We start from the raw sequence: 18,988 nt of genomic DNA, 5'->3' as shown, positions 1-18,988 counted from the left end.
ATTGATGTAGAGGAAACTAGCACGAAGACCATCACTGAGTCTACCAATAAAGCGAATGATAGTGGAGCAGCAGCTTCAGTGGGGGTTACGGAAGATGACCCAGTCGAGACTGAAGAATTGGAACCACCTTCCACAGAGCCTCCAGAGCAGAGGCCAACAGAGATTCCAGGGCAGCGGTCAACTAGAACGCGGAACCCTCCCATCCGATACGGACTGGCTTACACTCATGCTTCAGTGATAGCACAAGAGCCAAGAAGCTACTTGGAAGCAGTATCTGGACCAGAAAGGGAGCAGTGGCTAGCAGCTATGGCTTTGGAGGTGCAGTCACTGAAGGCAATGGGCACCTGGACACTTGTTGATAGACCAAATTCTCGCAAGGTCATTCCTGGACGCTGGGTGCTTGCTGTGAAGAGAGATGCAATGGGACAAGTGGAGCGGTTTAAAGCCAGATACGTGGTGAAGGGTTTTATGCAAGTGGAAGGACTGGACTTCAATGAGACCTTTGCGCCAACCTGTAAACCAGAAACAAAGAGAATACTACTGGCTTTGGGAGCGCAAGATGATCTTGTACTTCATCAGATGGACGTGAAGTCAGCCTTCCTCAACTCGCCGTTAACAGAAACTGTGTATATGGAACAGCCCGAGGGGTTCAGCAGCGGGGACAACCAAGTGTGTTTGCTACAACGCAGTATCTATGGGCTGAAGCAGGCAGGAAGGGACTGGTACCAGACGCTGAGCACGTTTCTTCTGGAGACTGGTTTCACTCGAAGCACCAATGACTTCTGTTTGTTCACGATGAGGGGAATGGATGATGCTATGATCTATGTTCTAGTATGGGTGGATGATATCATCATTGGCTGCAAACTGCAAGCAGAAGTTGACAGGGTGAGGGACCGATTCACTGACCGATTCAAGATGGATGATCGCGGTCCATTAGCCTGGTTTTTGAAAATGCAGGTCAAACGGGCACCTGGTTCTGTCACTGTGAATCAGTCTCGCTACATTGAAGACTGCTTGGAGCGCTTTGGGTTGGCTGACTGCAAACCAGTAGGGACACCAGCTGATATCAGCACTCAGTTGACGAAGAAGGACTGCCCTGGAGCGGGCTCAGAAGAAGCAGTGGCAATGCAGCGTGAGGACTACAGAGGCATAGTGGGCTCGTTATTGTACATAGCCAAGCAAACGAGGCCAGACATCCTAGCTACTGTGACTCAACTTTCACGGTTTCTGGAGAATCCTGGGAGAACACACTGGGTGGCTGCTAAGAGAGTACTGCGATACCTGAAAGGAACCAAAGATCTGGAGCTGTGCTACATCAAAGATCCTGATGGGTTCAACCTTTATGGTTCAGCAGATGCTGACTGGGCTGGTGACGTTGATGACAGAAGGTCAACAACAGGCTACAGTTTTCATGTGCAGCGGTCAGGAGCAGCAATCAGCTGGAGTACCAAGAAGCAACCTACTGCAGCAATATCTACCAGCGAAGCTGAGTATCAAGCAATGGCAGCGGCTGTTCAGGAAGGCCTCTACTTACGATCCCTACTCAATGAGATGGATATGACGTGTGATGGTCCAACTGTGATCAACGAGGACAACCAGAGCTGCATCAAGATGTGCAAAAATCCCGTAATGCAGAAGCGTACAAAGCACATTGATGTCAAGTATCACTTTGTCCGAGAGCGGGTCGAGGATGGAACATTTGCGCTCGAGTACTGTCCAACCGAAAACATGGAGGCTGACTTGTTGACGAAATCCCTGAGCAAGGCAAAGGTGGATCAACATCGTCGAACGCTGATGGGTTGCAGCCTGACATTGGACAAAGCCAATTCAGCCTGAGTGGGGGTGTTGAGGACAGACGAGCTCAATGCCAGACTAGTGAAATACCAGACCAAACTCAAGGTCAGACTTGAGCAATAGAAACCTAATTAAAGGTCAACTGGTATAAAACTCAATGCACTCAGACAAGGTCAACTGGTCTGCTGGTATTTGATAAACTAATTAATTAACTGGTAATTAATTAACTGGTACTATTTGATGCTCAGTTTGTCGTGTCATTTTATAAACACAATCTCAATTCATTCTTCAACAATCAGTATCTCTTCTCTCTCCTCAGTTGAAACCTCAGATAACTCTCAAACCTCTATCCCCTAGTCCTACTTGCTCTAACTCTGAATCTTAACATAAGTGTTGTTAGCTTAATTACTGTTAGATAGATTTTGCTTGAGTGCCAATTTATAGATGACAATTTTGTTCCAAGGCTTGTGTTCTTCAAATTGAAGTCCAATCGTCGAGACACGTAAATTTCGTCGAGGCAAGGTTTTTCAATTCTTTTTCGTTCAAATAGTTTTCAAATAGCACGGGTATTGCAACCGAGTACTAGATTGTTTTTCCCCGTAAAAGCACTGGTTCTCTGGATTCATGTGCTGGATTCTTCAGCTTGTTAAGAGTAACGAAGACAGTGGAGACTTTTTTATAGATCTTGGTGATTTTTTCTGTTTTTTTTTAATCAGGAAAAACTTAAAATGTTTTTATAACTACAGATGTCCATTCATACATATTAATGCATTTATGAATGCACTTATTACACCGAAGACTTTAGTCAAGGTGTTATGGTATCGTGTAACGGGTTTTTTTTATGTTGTCTGTTGTCAAGTGTCGACAAATAACGTCCACAGTTATCAATTATCATGTGGGCTGGACTATATCGCGCTATGTCACGTGATTGCGTATGTTTGTTTCTTTATTTGTTCATCTTTATTTATTTAATTATCTGTTCTTCTATTTATTTAATTATGTTTAGTTTGCTTATATTTATTTATAATTTATGTATGTACATATTTATTTTTGTTTATTTTTATCACGTGTTTTGTTTATTTATTTAATTATTCTTTCTTTCATTTAGTTTTGTTTTTATTATTTCTGCGTGTGTATTTATTTAATTTATTTATTTTCATTTATTTATATTATGGGTCTGTTTGTTTGGTTATTTGTTCATATATATTTTTTCATGTCTATTTAATTATTTGTACATTTCACTTTTGCTTTTATTTATTTATTTATTTATTTATTTATGTATTTATTTATTTATTTATGTATTGATTTATTTTTTTATTGCTTATTTATTTATCAGGTGTGTTTTGTTTATTTGTTGATATTTATTTCTATATTTATTTAATTATTCTTTCTTTCATTTAGTTTTGCTTTTATTATTTATGTATGTGTATTTATTTCATTTATTTATTTTCATTTATTCATATTATGGGTCTGTTTGTTTGGTTATTTGTTCATATATATTTTTTCATGTCTATTTAATTATTTGTACATTTCACTTTTGCTTTTATTTATTTATATATTTATTTATTTATGTATTCATTTATGTATTTATTTATTTATTTATGTATTGATTTATTTTTTTATTGCTTATTTATTTATCAGGTGTGTTTTGTTTATTTGTTGATATTTATTTCTATATTTATTTAATTATTCTTTCTTTCATTTAGTTTTGCTTTTATTATTTATGTATGTGTATTTATTTAATTCATTTACTTTCATTTATTTATATTATGGGTCTGTTTGTTTGGTTATTTGTTCATGAGATATATATTTTTTCATGTTAATTTAATTATTTGTACATTTCAGTTTTGCGTTTATTTATTTATTTATTTATTTATTTATTTATTTATTTATGTATGTATTTATTCAGTTTCTATGCCTTCGGTGTATTGCGCGTAGCGCCTATGTTGTATATATGCACTTTTTGAGTTCAATTGAAATTCATCTGCTGAATGTCAGTAAATATCACTCTCCGAATACGAACTTGCAAATGGCGCAAAAAACGAACAATTTCTAGTTCGAAAGTGGAATTTAATTTTTAGAATTCCAGCGGAATGAAAATTTTACCTATTGATCCAGTTTTCTCAAGTTGGGTTTATGTGAACAAAAAAGCGCCAATTATAAGTTGTTTTATTTTAGAGTCTCAAAGAGCTTAAAGGGCATGTATTTTTCTTTGAAATTTTAAAGTTGAGGTTTTTTCAATTAAGTCAATGTTTTTTTTCTGTTTACTTGCGTTCATTGCTCTTTTCCAACTTTCAGTTGGCTATGTTTATTTTAGTGCATCAATTTCCTGCCACTAATTTCGTCCGTGTGCAGTCAAGTTTACGTCCATGCGTGCCCCTTTTAGTCGATTTCCGACGAGCCGATTTAAAAAAAAATCAACCGGTTTTATTTGCCTGCTTCTTTTTTTGACTTATTTACGAAAGCATGGATTTTTTCTGTTATCAGCAACTTTTAATTGCAATTGAAAAAAAAAATTATCCATTCCTGTAAGTTAAAAATTTTTCACTTGAAAATTGAATTCGACTTAAATGATTCGGCTGATGTTAGATCGGTTTATTCGCCTAAAATTGCGTCATCCTTTCGAGAGAAGTTTGTTATGATTTTGTGCATTTCTGGCGAGGGGATTGAAAATTTGGACCTTATAACTTAATAGCTCAAATTTTTGTTTGTCGGCCTAACGGGTCGGGTAGAACAAAGTATTGGGGCTTAGTTGCCGCTCGGCGTTTTTTCTGGATGATAAATTTGATGCTGGCCATTGTGTTTCTCCTAATTTTTCCTTCATCTAAACGTCAATCGAGGCAAACTTATGGAATTTTTAAAGATAATCTTTATTTGCAAATATCTTTCATTTGAGGGCGTCTAGAAGGCGATTAGTGTATTTCGGCCCTAAATTAGAAAGTGATAGATTCTGAACAAAAAAAAAACACTTCATTACTCATTACCAATTTCAAATATTCCCATCTGGAATATGATTTTTCTCAGAAGTTTTGAATGATTTTTCTCAGAAGATTTTTCCCATAAGGTCTTAAGATTCCTATGGTCTCGATATCGCTTGAAACTTTATTTGAACTAAAAAAAGAACTGCCATATTTGTTAGGAAACCGACAGCAATCGAGGCGAGGAGTGATGATATCAACAAGAGAGAAGGGGAGCAGCCTCTGACTGGACTGAATGTACTGCTGGGACGTCTCTACTGGGGCATGGCCAGAAAGGAGAGGTGGATTGCACTGGTTGCGAACAAAATACAGGCCAAACTGGCCACTATCAAGGTAAAGAATCGGTTCGAAATTAAGTTAAGATACAGAGAAGACGAGGATCTATTGAAAGCTTGTGAAAAAGTGATTTTTTTCCTATACTTCTGAATTAACAAAAGGCTAGACTAATCAAAAATGAACAGTTTTTGATTAGACTAGTCACAACTTATCAAAAAGAATAGTATATTTTGTAAACTCCAGGTTTCTTTCGACTTTGCATAGGTCGATTTGTTTAGTTAGATTGTTTAGATGATTTTGTATAGTTGATTTATTAAAAGTGGTTGGCTTACTAAGAGAAAATACAATCGCACTCAAAATAATAAGTTGATGATACAACAACAAAACTGTTGAACGGGGGCGTTCAACAGTGCCGAAACGGGAAATGATTTCAACAGTGACGAAAATTGGTGATATCTGAAAATTTTAAATTCTGTTTATGAATTGTTGTTATGAGAAAGCTAATTTGTTTTGGGGGGAAATCGAAAAAATTTGGTGGAATCCTTCAGACGCGAATTACCGAATGCGCGAAAATAAAAATCAGATTTCAGTAATCTAAAATTTGGAAAGAAAGCGTGAAAATCTGAAAGAAAGTTAACATTTCCAGTGACTTAATATTGATATTGGCCGAATATAAAAGCAGCAGAAATATGCAAAATTTTCAAATTGTCACTGACCGCCCTCGAATTGGAACCAATTTTACAGTTATGAATGAAGCAAATTATTCGGCACTGTTGTTCTGCCCCAGAGTAGCTCCAGTTGAAAATATAAGGCTAACTTTATGAGAGCTCGTGTTTGACAAAATCAATTACAAAATCAACTAATACAAGAAAACTTACTGCATGTATTTAAATGAGAGTCTATCGATCTATTGGGGACCGATCGTTTAGCAGATCAATCTTTTAGAATAAAAAGTGAAAAATGAGTCTTTTAGCAGACCAACGTAATAAAGTGATGGATGAGTGATTGACAGACTCAAAAAGACGCTCAGTCTGGGGCCAAGCTTCCCCAATTAATTCAATTATCTCACTATTTGTCAACAAAACTATCAACTTCAAAAACACAACAGTCCAAATTAGCGGCAAAACAAAGATTTACGCGCACAATAACACTCGTTTTGAATTGAAGCGCAGCGGAGCAAGCGGTCGCTAGTTGCCAATACCGCGATCTGTTATTTAAACGCAACGCCAAAATTTCTTGTACGCGCAATGTGTAAGCGATTTTTCTAGAGGACAATGGTTAACAAAAGGCGTCAAACACAATGCTTAAGCGAAATTTATGAATATTCTAGAAGTTTTTTTGGATTCGAATTTTGGACAAATTTGAACTGAAGATGTTCATTAAGGTCAATGCTAGATGGCTAGACAGACTGTCTTGAAGTTTTGAGAAACGTTTCCAAGTTCGAGATTTGAATGACAACTCCAAAACTTGCAATTGTCACATCTATTATGGGGTGCTGTCAGGATAGTCTGCAAATATGTCTGACCAAATCCTTTTGGCTTTCCAGACATGATGTTTTTTATGATTTTTTGAAAAAAAAGTTCAAATTTAGAAAACTATAAAATTTGAATTAAGCAACCTTTTAGTGGGTGCTGTCAGGTTTTTCCAGGGTTTGCAAATCTTGCCTCCAAATAAAAATTAGCAACCATATGGTGGGGTGTTATCGTAATACTTTCAGGGTTTACAATCTTGCCTCCAAATATGACTGCTGAAATTCTCTTAATCTCTGAGATATGGCCTTTTTTGTTGATTTTTTTGAAAAATTTAATTCAAAAACACATTTTGAAATTACCAACCTACAATGGGATGCTGTCAATATTTTTTTTGGGGGTTGCAAATTTTGCCCCTAATAGTGCTCCTCAAATTCTTATCTTTGGAGATATGACCTTTTTAATGATTTTTGAAAATATCTCAAAAAGTTTAAATTTAAAAAACGTATATTCAAAAATAGCAACCCTATGATGGAGTGCAGTCTGGTTTCTTCCAGGGTTGTACTTTGGCCTCATTGATTACCAAAGCCTTTTAGTTTACGAGATATGAGAATAACTCTTTTTTTTTCATAATTTTTTTAAAAAAATTTATCAAAATTTGATAGTCTCATTAATATAATTTCACAATTCCAACCCTTTAGTGGGTTGCTGTCAGGATATTCTCATAAGTTGCAGATCTTGCCTTCAAATTTCGCTGATCCAAACCTTTCATCTTCCGAGAATTTACGATTTTAAAGATTTTTGTTCCAACTTTCGAAGGAAACGGAATATTTATGCCTGGTGTGGTTTTTTATTTAGTCAATTTTCGCCGATCGAAATAATCGTTTTCGACAAAATTTTTTTATACCCTGTTGGAAATATCGACTTATTGAGTTCAAATGTAAAAAAGATAATTTACCTCCGATTTTTTTTTTGTAAAGTTCTGGGAGTTTGAAAATTGCCAAATTGGACATGTTCTGGACTAAATTACGCGCGCTTAGAAGAATTTATTCATATTGCTGAGAGCGTAACGCGAATTATTTATGCGTGGCAAATTATCCCGCACAACAAAATCGTTCCAAATTGAATTGAGGCTAGTTAATTGGTCGGATTAATTTCGTACGACTCAAAATTTTACACTTTGATTTCATTCAAAATTTACAGATTTTCAATATTTTTTTTCCTCAAAAACTATTTGATATGATTAAGGGACAAGCGGAACACTCAGGGCTTTGCCCTGATATACGAGCAGTCTTGTTCACTTTTAGAATTGAAATTTTCGCAACACTTAGATATAAAAACTTTACAAAGTTTGAAATTCCCAGCCCTATAAAGGGGTGCTGTCAGATTGCTTGTAGAGGCTTTTTTTAAACGCAACGCTATATGAGATTTTGTCCATCAGTTCGCCAAACAAAATATTTTTTAAATCGTCGTTGGAATAGCTTGAATTTCTTAAGTTCAGTTGATTTCCTTTGTTAAAAGGAAGATAAACTCCACCATCAAACAGCAAAAGTGTAAAAGGCAGCGGAATAAAAAATATTACCCATTGATCCCTTTTCTCTAAATGTGGTTACTTCAAATTTCAGAAATTTAAAATTTTAACGTTTTCTCCAAAACGGTTTCTTCAATATCGGAAGTTAAAAAATTTTGATCAATTTTTTTTCTGTTTTTTACTATTTTATTTTTTTAGAGTTGATCTGGTGTTGCTGAAGTTCCATTGAGTGAACGTTACGCGGAAATAATTTTGGTACAAAAGAAATTGAACGTTGGTATTTTATTTCTAATTAGCTGTTGGGTATGAGATTTTTTTTCAGGAAACGTTTATTCATATTGTTTTGAGGCAGGCACGTCATACATTTCCGTTCAGTTCTGTTTTGACGTCTTATGAATGGCCTTTTTTCCGCAGCGTGTCGAACGAATTTAGAAAAATATGCGTTTAAGACACAGTTAACTTGCTTCTATCTTCGAATGATTCTCAAAACAGAAGTGGTATCTTGTTAAATAGCTGCATAATCTAATTGAGACAAAAGCAAACTGAGAAATGAAGCAATCAACGTTTCAATTGGCCATTGTTGACCAAGGACGACTATAGAAATTTTCGATATTAAGCTAACATTTTGTATTAAAAAAGAGCATATTCTACCAGAAATAGGTCTCCCTTAGTTATACCCAGAATAATGCTGGAACGGATAAAGTCAATGGAACATCACACTATCGTGTAGCAGCAATTATTCAACAGAGTAGCGGAAAACCCCGATACATACGCTACTATACTCCTGCCGTGTTTAAGCGAAGCGGAGCAATGCTCTTTAGTGAGTTAACGGCACATTCATGAATAATAGCTTATTTTTCGCTCGAACTATTCATTCATTTTCGCCTATTTTGTACACGTCATTGCACAAGCGAGCTTGCGAAAATTGTGTTTTAATACGAGTTCTTTTTTTCAGTACTACTTGCATAAAATAGTGTTCATTTTAGTAAACCATTTTGCTATGTTACGTTGGCAGTTTAATAGCATGCGTTCGCCTCTTTTTGAGTGCCAAATGTTTGGGTTGTGCGACCGTCAACGGCAAACTTGCGTAGCAGCGCAGTCGAGTTGGGTGCACGAGGCCTCTTTGTTCAGTTCACGTAGAGGGAATTTATATTTCAAGTTCATTAATTTTTTTTTCTCTCGTTTCTTCTTTTTAATAAAGAAAAGATTTTTTTCGATAAAGCTTTTTATTGGCGTTTTGTTGCATGTGTTTGCGAAGATCAACTTCGCGTCTGTTGAATATTTTTTAATCAATATGATGATTGTTTTTAATAAATCGGGCTACTACCTGTTTATTGTGTTTTTTGAATGCTCTAAACTGGAAGGCAGCCTGCAGACCATTTTTAATATCGATAATTGTTAATCTCAGTACAGTTTTTATCCAATTATTTGTGCGAAGTGAATTTCTCACTGATTGTTCCGATTTTTTCTCTAGGTGCTTCAAGTCCATTTTGATAATTCCAATTTTCTTATTAATGAATGTAGATAACAAATTTGCTATTGAAAAATTACGAAAGAAGATTCGAAGTGTAATATAGTAATATACATGTTCCAGGTACCCTACTTCGTGGACAAAATAGCAGTTGCAGGGATAGACATGGGCAGCTCTCTCCCAATTCTACTAGGGTCTAAAGATACAAAAGCGAACGAACAGGGAGTGTGGACATCTCTGCAGTTCACGTACTCTGGTGGATTTGCACTTACAGTGGAGACTAGAGTGGATCTGAACAAATTGGTGGACCATTTGCAGAATATTGAGAAAGAGAAGACAGTGGTTAATATATTTGTACATTTTATAGGTTTCTGAGGTCAATTCGAAGATAAATTTGGAATTGGTCAAAAATAAATTACGAAATAGTTTTTTTTCTTATTGGAGCTGAAAGTTGGAAATCAAAACAACTTGAGTTTCTTGATTAATGTTTTACTAGACTTTCCCTGCAAACAAATTTGTTCACAAGACTTCGCAGATGTTTCATCTTGTTTCATATTGAATTCAAAATCAATGAACAACTCAGCGCATCTGGCGTAGAGGTAGCACACCTGCTTGAGATGCCAAAGCCTTAAGGTTCGAATCAGACGGGACCGTTTTTTTTTTTCAAACTAGAAATGTTTTTTTTTGGACTATCATCAGTCTGTTTTTTTGCCGGCCTAGTTCCCGTAGCACGGAATCTTTTCATTCTAAATTCCGGAATGCCATTTTTAAAGCCCCATTGATGGATGACTTTCAAAAAAATTGATATTGTTTTGCTTCGTTCATTGATGTGCGCTAAATTATCACGTATGCGATGATTGTTCTCGCGATTAGCAAGCTTTACCGATTCGGAACATAGACTTTTTCCTGTAAGCAACTATTCCAACAAAAGCACTTGAGTTTTTCTCAAATCTGCATTTTCGTCAACCAGCAGACATTTGAATTAAATTTGCATTTTGGATACAAGTTTTATTCAAGATTTGTTTTTAAGAGTACTGAACGTAGTGAAGACTCTTATATAGGTCTTGCTGATTTTTTTGTTTGCTTAAAATATTGAAAAAGTATTAAAATATTGATGCACTTAGGTAAAATTCAAATTTTGAGTTCAATTGAAATTCATCTGCTGAAAGTGACGTAAATAGCACTCTCTAAATAAGAACGTGGAAGTGGCGCGAAAAACGTGAACGATTTCTACTTTCGAAAGTGGAGTTTTTTTACACAAGCAAAGCTTGTGTGATATTACGAACTCTCTTTTATTGCAGTATATGCATAAGATCAATAACCAGCGATTAAGTACAGCCAATGCTAAGGATATTAACGCAGACTATTATATTACAAATAGCACTTTAGCTTTGAGGCATCATGGATCTGTAGCGTAGAGGTAGGAAAGAAGACCAGCAGCAAAATAAAAGGGTCCGAACCTTGGCAGGGTCAGATGTTTTTAATGAAATTTTTCGTATACTAGTTATAATGCGTCCGCTCTACAAATTGAGGCAAGTTAGTTGGTAAGTTTCTTTTTTTAAATTGACTGGTACTGCTAATGCGTCATAATTGGCTTGCGTCACTTAGCAATTATGTAGACTCATAATTGGCGTGCGTAACTTATGAAATTTTGTAGACTCAAAGTCTTACGCATTCAGTTTTTCCCAGTAGCGTTATCGGTCATATTTTTGCTTGTGTATGCGAAGTGCAACTTCGCCTCTGTGTTAAGATTTCCTAGCGGAATAAAAATTTTACCTATTGGTCCAGTTTTCTCAAGTGGGGTTCATGTTATCAAAAAAGTGCCAATCATAAATTGTTCTAGAAGTTCAAAGAGCTTAAAGGGTATCTATTTTTTCTTTGAAATTTGAAAGTTGAGATTTTTTTCAACAAAGTCAGTGTTTTTTATGTTGACTTGCGTTCTTTACTCGTTTCCAATCTTCGATTGGCTATGTTCTTTTGTTGGTTTTAAATTTACCCCTTCGGTTTGTTATAATTTTGTTTTACTTGATTTTTATTTTACTTACTCGCCTTTTTCTTAATCGGTTCAGTGGCATCATATTGCATCGTTGGAAAAGCAAAACTCAACAAGTTTCCTGTTCAAACGTGCGAGAATTTTCACTGTAGCATTGGAAATTGCATAGCGTCTGTTCTCTGCTATATTTGCGACTGAGTGGTTAATTGTACCTAGTAAGATACCTTGGCTTAGTGGTTAGTGTGTGAGACTCTTAATCTCTAGGTAGCAGGTTCGTATCTCAGAGGTAGATGAATTTTTGCTAATTCGAGGATTATTTCTAATTTTTATTATTGAACTTTATAGAGCTGCTTTTGCAAGTGTTTGCTATGCGAGCGAAGCTTAGCCTCTGTTTCAAAAGTTTTTTTTTCAAGTGAGCGACTTTTGAGTTAGCGACTGTCTGCTAGTTTGTCATGCGATATTTTGGTTTATCGCAAGTAGTGCAATGCACTGCTTCGCCTCTTTGTCAATATTCGTAGACATTCTACTCTGATTCAATTTCATGGTTTTTCTTTGAGTTGAATGCTTCGATCTTCAGTATCTTTGATCTATGTTATAAATTACACGATTATTTGTAGGATATTGGCAGCAAACAACAGGCAGACAGCAAACGAAACAGACACGGTACAGAATCATCTGCAGCAGGGCGAAAGGAATCAGGCTCAGAAAGAGAAGTGTATGATAACCAGAGACAATCAATGGATGCGAATGGGGACGAAGGAGAGGGAGAGGGGGACTGGCTGGATGCATTTTGTGATGATGGAGTCGAGGATTCAGGGGAGTCCTCGGAGGACGAGAGTGAGTGGGTGGGAGCACTGATGGACATGCATAAGAATCCAAATACAGAGGAACACAGAGACAAAGAGACCAACGGTAAACAAACAAAGTAAGTGTTTTTTTTAATTTAAACAAAGTATGTGCATTGTTGCGCCAAAGCTAATAATTCTTCCCCTCACTAAATTGACGTTGGTCTATAAACCGGACGAAGTATAAACCAGTTAAAACACATGAAAGCTATCGTTAATTATTATGTCAACTTTTCGAAAACCATGCCAAGTTCAACAAATGACGTAAATTTTTGGTTGGTTAAGGTTTGAACGTTGCTCACTCTTATATAGGTCGAGATTATTTTTTTCTTCATTTATCTATAATCTCATCTACTTTCAGTGTTTATAAAACTCGCAATTGTTTGATTTATCTGTTTTATACCGATTTTTTGAATTTAACAAAAAAAAGTTTTTTTAGGAACTTCCTTAGTATGCTCTAATAACAAAAGAAGTGCATTTATACTTATACATGCAGATATTAATGCCCTTAAGTATATATGCACTTTTTGAGTTCAAATTTTTTTTGCTAGATGGCCGGAGAAATGAACTCTCCAGTTATAAAAGCTGAAATGGCGCGAAATAACGTGATCGATTTCTAGTTTTGAAAGTGGAAATTACTTTTCAGATTTCCCAGCGGAATAAAACTTTTTCTTATCATCCAGATTTCTCAAATTGGGTTAATTTTATCAAAAAGTGTTTAATATAGGTTGCTCTTGAAATTCAAAGAGCTTTTTGTCTGAAATTCAGAAGTTGATTTTTTTTCGAAAACAATCAATTTTCCCCTGTTCTTTTTTTGAGTTTTTTCTAAACGTCTGTTGGCGATGTTTTCATTAGACTTGCAAAAGCAACTGTGTTGTAGTTGGGAACTAGACTTTTTTCCCGTAAATAAGTTTTCTTAGAAATCTTACTCGCGTTTCTTACTTCATTATTAAAGTTTCGTTACTACTTAGCCTAGAGATAACGCCGTCGCCTTTGCACCCTAAGGACATAAAGCTATAGCATGTTTATTTAAACTTGCGAAGCCTAGTGTATTAGTATAAACTTACTTTTTTTTTCAACCTAAGACGCAAATAAAAGCGCTACTTTCGGTGGCACTTTGAATCGACAGGCTGCGGTAGCAGTGCTTTATCATAAGTGCTTTGACATTTGATTAGTAAAAAGTTAACTCAGCTGATGCATTGTTAATTTACGAAATGAACCCAAAAAAAATATTTGTTTCAAACAGCAGTACAATGATAAAAAAAGCTCGAGTTCAGAAATTTTCCAACTCAATGTATCTCGCAATGTTTTTGAAATGCATAATTTATACATAACTTGGCTTTATGCTTTCCAATTTGTTACATGCAAAATTGTATCTTTTTGTACTTGGTGCTAATTTGCTGCTGCATGGAATTGGCAATTAAGCATACGTAGCTGCGTTATTGGTGGCTAGTTTTTGGTGGTTTTAAGCATGAGTGGTTCGTGCGTGAGACTCAAATTTGCCAGGTCACATCCGGCACGTAGCCTAGTGTTTGCTAATCCGAGGCCTATTTCTCTTTTTTTCTTATTTCACTTGATAGAGCTGCTTTTTGGTCGTGTTCTCGCAAGTGTTTGCGAAGCACAGCTTTGCCTATGTGTTAATTAAATAAACATCAGGGTAAGTAAAATGGCTTAGATTAGCCAAGTTCAGCTAATAACTTCATCGAAATAGTCATTTGATCTGCTATTTGTGGATAGATTCGTACTGAAGCGCCATAGGGTTTTGCTTTTTGCTTGCGATTTATTTTGTTGACAACTAAAACTTGAGTTCTGTATAATTTTGTGCTTCAGTGGACTTCTCATGTCACCTTCCAAACATCCTTCCACGCCTGGCTCCAGTGGCGCTTCTGGATCGGGAACCAGGAGTTCAATCACAAGCCCCACCCCTTCCTCCCACTTACGCACTCTCTCTAGTGTGGTGGGGAGGGTGGCTAAAAGCGACACTGCGAAGCGTCTGAGAGGAAGCCAGTTCGTGAACAATATCATCCAGGAGATATCCAATACACATCTCCTGCTGACAATATCAGTCCAATCTATCAATGGATTGATATTGATTAATATACCACCACCGCCTACGCAATCTGTTTGGTTAGTTTTTCCATAATTAGTAGGAAAAAGTGGGAAGAGGATTATATTGAATTACAGAATGTAAAAAAAGCAAAGTAAAAAAGATGTCATTGCCATTTATGAACAAGTTTTGCATGCCATTTTCAGTGTTAAGGCCATTGGAGGTATGAATTTTGATTGTAAGGCCACCTTTACGTATAAATTCTGACTGAAAAACTAGCCTATGCTTGCAAACTTTTTGTAAAAGCAAACTATGCACGCTTTTAATTTTATGTTAGTCTGTTGCAACTGTATATAAAGGTCGATTACGCTCTATATATTGTCACAAGATGACCGATTTTATTGGCTTACAACAGCAGCAATAGTAATGATTGGTAAAATTAAATGTAAATTTCATGTTTTGAGCTTACTATGAACTCGGTAACTGATGGTCAATTTGCTGGTATTAACATACATTTGGCATCCCATATAATAAACCAATTCAATTGACGCTTCGAAACGGAACTAATTTCCTGTTGTTGTTGTTTTTGTTGTTATCCCGAACTTGTTGTTGTTGTTGGCTATATTTTTCCGATATAGTAATTTCTGATCATAGTATCAGATACCTAGGGTTCCTTTTGTTAAAATTCTTTTAAAAAGTCTTTTATAAATAAAATCCCCTGAAAAAGCCCTGATTGGTTGAAAAACCACCGCCATATTACGTAGCTAACAAACATATATCATTTAGCTGTAGTACAGAATTATAAATCACCTTGCAGAAAATAGAACGTTTTGGACGAACCGAGAAAAGACTGGGGTAAAGATACAACGAGGTACAACATTAGCAATAACACCAAGATACTAGTAATATCATCATACATAGTTAAAACTGTTCTGTGTTTCAGGTGGGGCTTCGACTCCTCCTCTGACATTGTACTGCATGTGTCTCCCAAAGTGGGCACTAAGATGATCAAGATCAACATGGTCTGCAACATCATAGGAGCCAAACTGGTCCAGGAGATCAAGAAGCTCCTCTTCTACCCCAACATGGACGACATACCAGTTGATATGCTCCTATAACCAACGTCAGTGCCATCAATTTATTCAGTTTGTATGAATTACAGTCTAAGTTTGTTTTATCGAAAAAGAGCCAATCAGAAATCGTTCTGGAAATTCAACGAGCTTTGAGGTCATATGATGTTTACTTTGAAATTCGAAAGTTGAAGTTTTTCTTTTGAAATGCAAGTCAGTATTTTTCTGCTTCCTTGTGTACATGACTGTTTTCCTGTCTGTCTGTTGGCTATTTTTTTAGATTCACTTGTAAGGATTTTCTTCTAAGGCCATCGCTAGGCTTACGCAATTTAAATCACCCTGCTCGAACCGGCATTCTGTTCATGTTTAGAAATCCAACCAAGTGCTGCCGTTACCCGAAATTTCTGCAACTGAGTTCAAATGTGAAGTTAGAACCAAAAGCATACAATCTCTGTTGAGTCAAACCAACCGAGCGGTAAAAAATTGTAAGTTATGACATACAAATTCTGTAACCTGGACGATACAAAATTCGATCCAATTACCCAAAGAAGTCGTTTTCTTTTCCAATACGCAATCCTCAACTACCATGGCTTGGCCGCAGGTGCTTATCAAAACACACATCACTCGAGAAGTTAAAACTGTATAAATTGCTTTATAAATAGTCTACAATTATTTAGAAATTAATTTACGAATTCTTTATGGTTTGTTGAAAAGCTGCAATATGTTTACAAGAGAATGGTTTGTGAATCTTGTTTAGTTAGTTTCTTAAACACGGTAACGCAGACTTGAAGACGAATAATTCAGACTGAATGTCCAATAACACATTACTTTATGGTAAGAGGGGAGGGGGTGACATACTTATTCTTAAGAAGCCGACCCTTCTTAGTTACTTCCAAGCCACTTCACTTCGGAGAAGTTTTATCTAAGTCTGAGATTTCTTAAGAGTAATGAATGTAGTGAGTACTCTTATACAGGGTGACCACTTGGTCAATATTTTAGTGACCAGTCACTATTTTTTCAATGGTCACTAAAAGTCACTATTTACAACGGTGACAAAATCTTTTCTAAAGGCGCCTTTGGCGCCAATATGTACTAATACTGATGGGGGAGCGCGCGCCGAAAAAACGCATTTTTTTCAATTTTTTTTAAAAAGTGCCCAAAACTGACTTTTTCAGCCTGTTTATTCAAAATTATGCCTGCCGTCGCAGAAATTTTGGCCAAAACAGGGACTTTTTAATGCTTTGGCAGAGCTTGAAAAATTAATTTGGCGGACCTTAAAAAAAAAGAAGGTCGACAAAAATTCGAAAATTGTCATAGTCAATATTTTTCTCTCAAAAGTGGTCACCCTGCTCTTATATAAGTCTTTCTGATTTGTTTTTCAGAAAAAAAGTCTTAAATTGTTTTTTTTTAAATCAAAATATGGTGGTGGAAGACCTAAACCATGCATAAACGTGCGTTTCAGGGCCTGAAATGCACGTTTAAGCAGGTCTTCCCCCACCTCATTTTGATTTTAAAAAGCCAATTTATAGAGTAGTTGGTTTTTTTTCTAATCAAAATATGGTGGGGGAAGACCTGAGACATGCATGAACGTGCGTTTCAGAAAATTTGTTCAGACTCGGTTTTGATTTTTTGCGGTTTGACTTGTGATTTCTTTTAAAGTTCAGTGTATTTCTATTGTTAAATGGAAGGCAGACTCCACTATCGAGCAGCAAAATTGTAAAATGAAAAATAATTATCAGATTTCCCAGCGAAATAAAAGCTTTACCTATTGATCCAGTGTTCTCAATTTGGGTTCATTTTGTCCAAAAAATGTCCATAAAAAAATTATTCTACAAATTCAAAGAGCTTCAAATTCATCTAATTTTTTCGAAGTTCAAAAGTTTGAAAAAAACAACAAGTCGTTTTTTTTTAGTTTTCGTGCGTTCATTACTCTTTTCTAACAGTCAGTTGGCTATGATTAAATAATATTTGCTAATATTGGTTGTCATTCCGACGCCAAATTTGTTTTTTTTGTTAGTAGACTTTGCTCTTGACAGATGCCTACAAATCGTTGCAAGCATTTTGGTCTGTTATAAAAACACGCTTGGAATCGCAATGAAGTTTTGCACTAAGCGATGACACTGCTAACCGTTCTAGGCGTTTTCATTTAAAACTTTGACCTTAAATCAACCGAGTGGTAACAAATATATTACTTATGTCGTAGAACTCTGTTATCTCGAGGATACAATTGGATCCAAATAACCGAGGTGGTCTTTTGTTTTCAGTACGCAATCAACAACTACCATAGCTTGGCCTCTGTTGCTTATCAAAACACATAAATCGAGAAGTTAAACTATCTATAAATTGCTTTAGTTTGACCAAAAGTGTTTTGAGATACCGGTGTAAGTCTTACCGATTCTAGGCGTTGTTGGGTAAAGCATTTGTATTTTTTCCACCTCCGATGTACGTTTTTCTTCTCAAAAGGTTTATTGTTAATTCGGCTTAAATGGTTTTGGCTTATGTGAAATCGGGTCCCACCTTATTGCTCATCGCTCATAGAGAAATTTAGGTTTCATGCTTTTTTCACCAGGGAGGTCTAAAATTTTGTCCGTATGTTTTACTCGCATTAAACAGCATAGAGACAAAAATGTATTTCTCTGTTAATTAAATTTACAACAGTTTTTACATTCGCGAACTTCAGTGAGCGTTAGTGTTATACTACGACTACTTTTCTAACCTAAGTGGCAAATAATGGTGCAGCTTTCGGGGCACCTTTACGACTTTTTGATAGCATGTGCTTTACATTCGAATAGTAGTAACTTAACACAGCTGATGTATTTTAAATTCAACAAAAGAACCGAAAAAAGCTATTTGTTTCAAACGACATAACAGTCATAAAAACTCAATATATCTCGCATTTTTTGAAATACATAATATATACATAATGTGGCTTTATGCTTTCCAATTTATTGCATGCAAACTTAGTGTAGATGATTTCAGTTTGTTATATTCCAAACTATTCTTTGAGGGGTGCGTGCAGTAAACCGATGTGTCAATAAATTCCCAGATCAGTAAACCGATTCACGTAATAATTAGATCAATTGCAAAATTAAAGGTTTATAGAATAAATTTTCCTGAGCTGGAACAAAAATTTCAAAACTACGAGGAAGAGCTATTTTATTTCATTTTTCGATTCAATTTTTGTTTTGAGGAAAAAATTTGTCATTTTGTAAAAATCTCAGTTTTTAGCTAGTCTGATTATGCAATTCAATCAATAATTTTCAATTTACTGATCTGGGCCAACCGTTTTTGGTTTACTGATACATTGGTTTACTGATCTACCACCATTTCTTGCAAATTGGGGACACTTTTGCTGCATGGCTTTGGCAATTTATTAGCATATGTAGCTGCTTTATTCGTGACTATTGTTTGCCGGTTGTTAAGCGTTCAGGTCCGAAAGGGCAGGGCGTGAGACTCCAATTCTCGAAGTCGCAGTTTTTAAGCATATACGCAGCAAAGTTTTACTAATTCGAGG

At 35.8% G+C, this 18,988-nt stretch overlaps 1 protein-coding gene across 1 annotated transcript in view; it reads left to right on the top strand.

The window, feature by feature from the left end:
- LOC134853170 (testis-expressed protein 2-like) overlaps positions 1-16,234 on the top strand; it is a 28,675-nt gene extending 12,441 nt beyond the window's left edge. Inside the window, exons 6-11 of the mRNA XM_063869125.1 lie at positions 4,934-5,105; positions 9,643-9,861; positions 12,130-12,437; positions 14,188-14,484; positions 15,348-15,527; positions 15,845-16,234. Coding sequence (XP_063725195.1) covers positions 4,934-5,105; positions 9,643-9,861; positions 12,130-12,437; positions 14,188-14,484; positions 15,348-15,522 — 1,171 coding nt within the window. The 3' untranslated portion in view covers positions 15,523-15,527; positions 15,845-16,234. The remainder of the gene's footprint in view (positions 1-4,933; positions 5,106-9,642; positions 9,862-12,129; positions 12,438-14,187; positions 14,485-15,347; positions 15,528-15,844) is intronic.
- The last annotated feature ends 2,754 nt before the right edge of the window (positions 16,235-18,988 follow it).

Source organism: Symsagittifera roscoffensis, chromosome 8 (genome assembly GCF_963678635.1).
Source record: "Symsagittifera roscoffensis chromosome 8, txSymRosc1.1, whole genome shotgun sequence".
In the NCBI taxonomy this organism is placed as follows: Eukaryota; Metazoa; Xenacoelomorpha; order Acoela; family Convolutidae; genus Symsagittifera; species Symsagittifera roscoffensis.
Note: the sequence above shows the minus strand (reverse complement) of the source record. Positions and strands in the feature narration are given on the sequence as shown.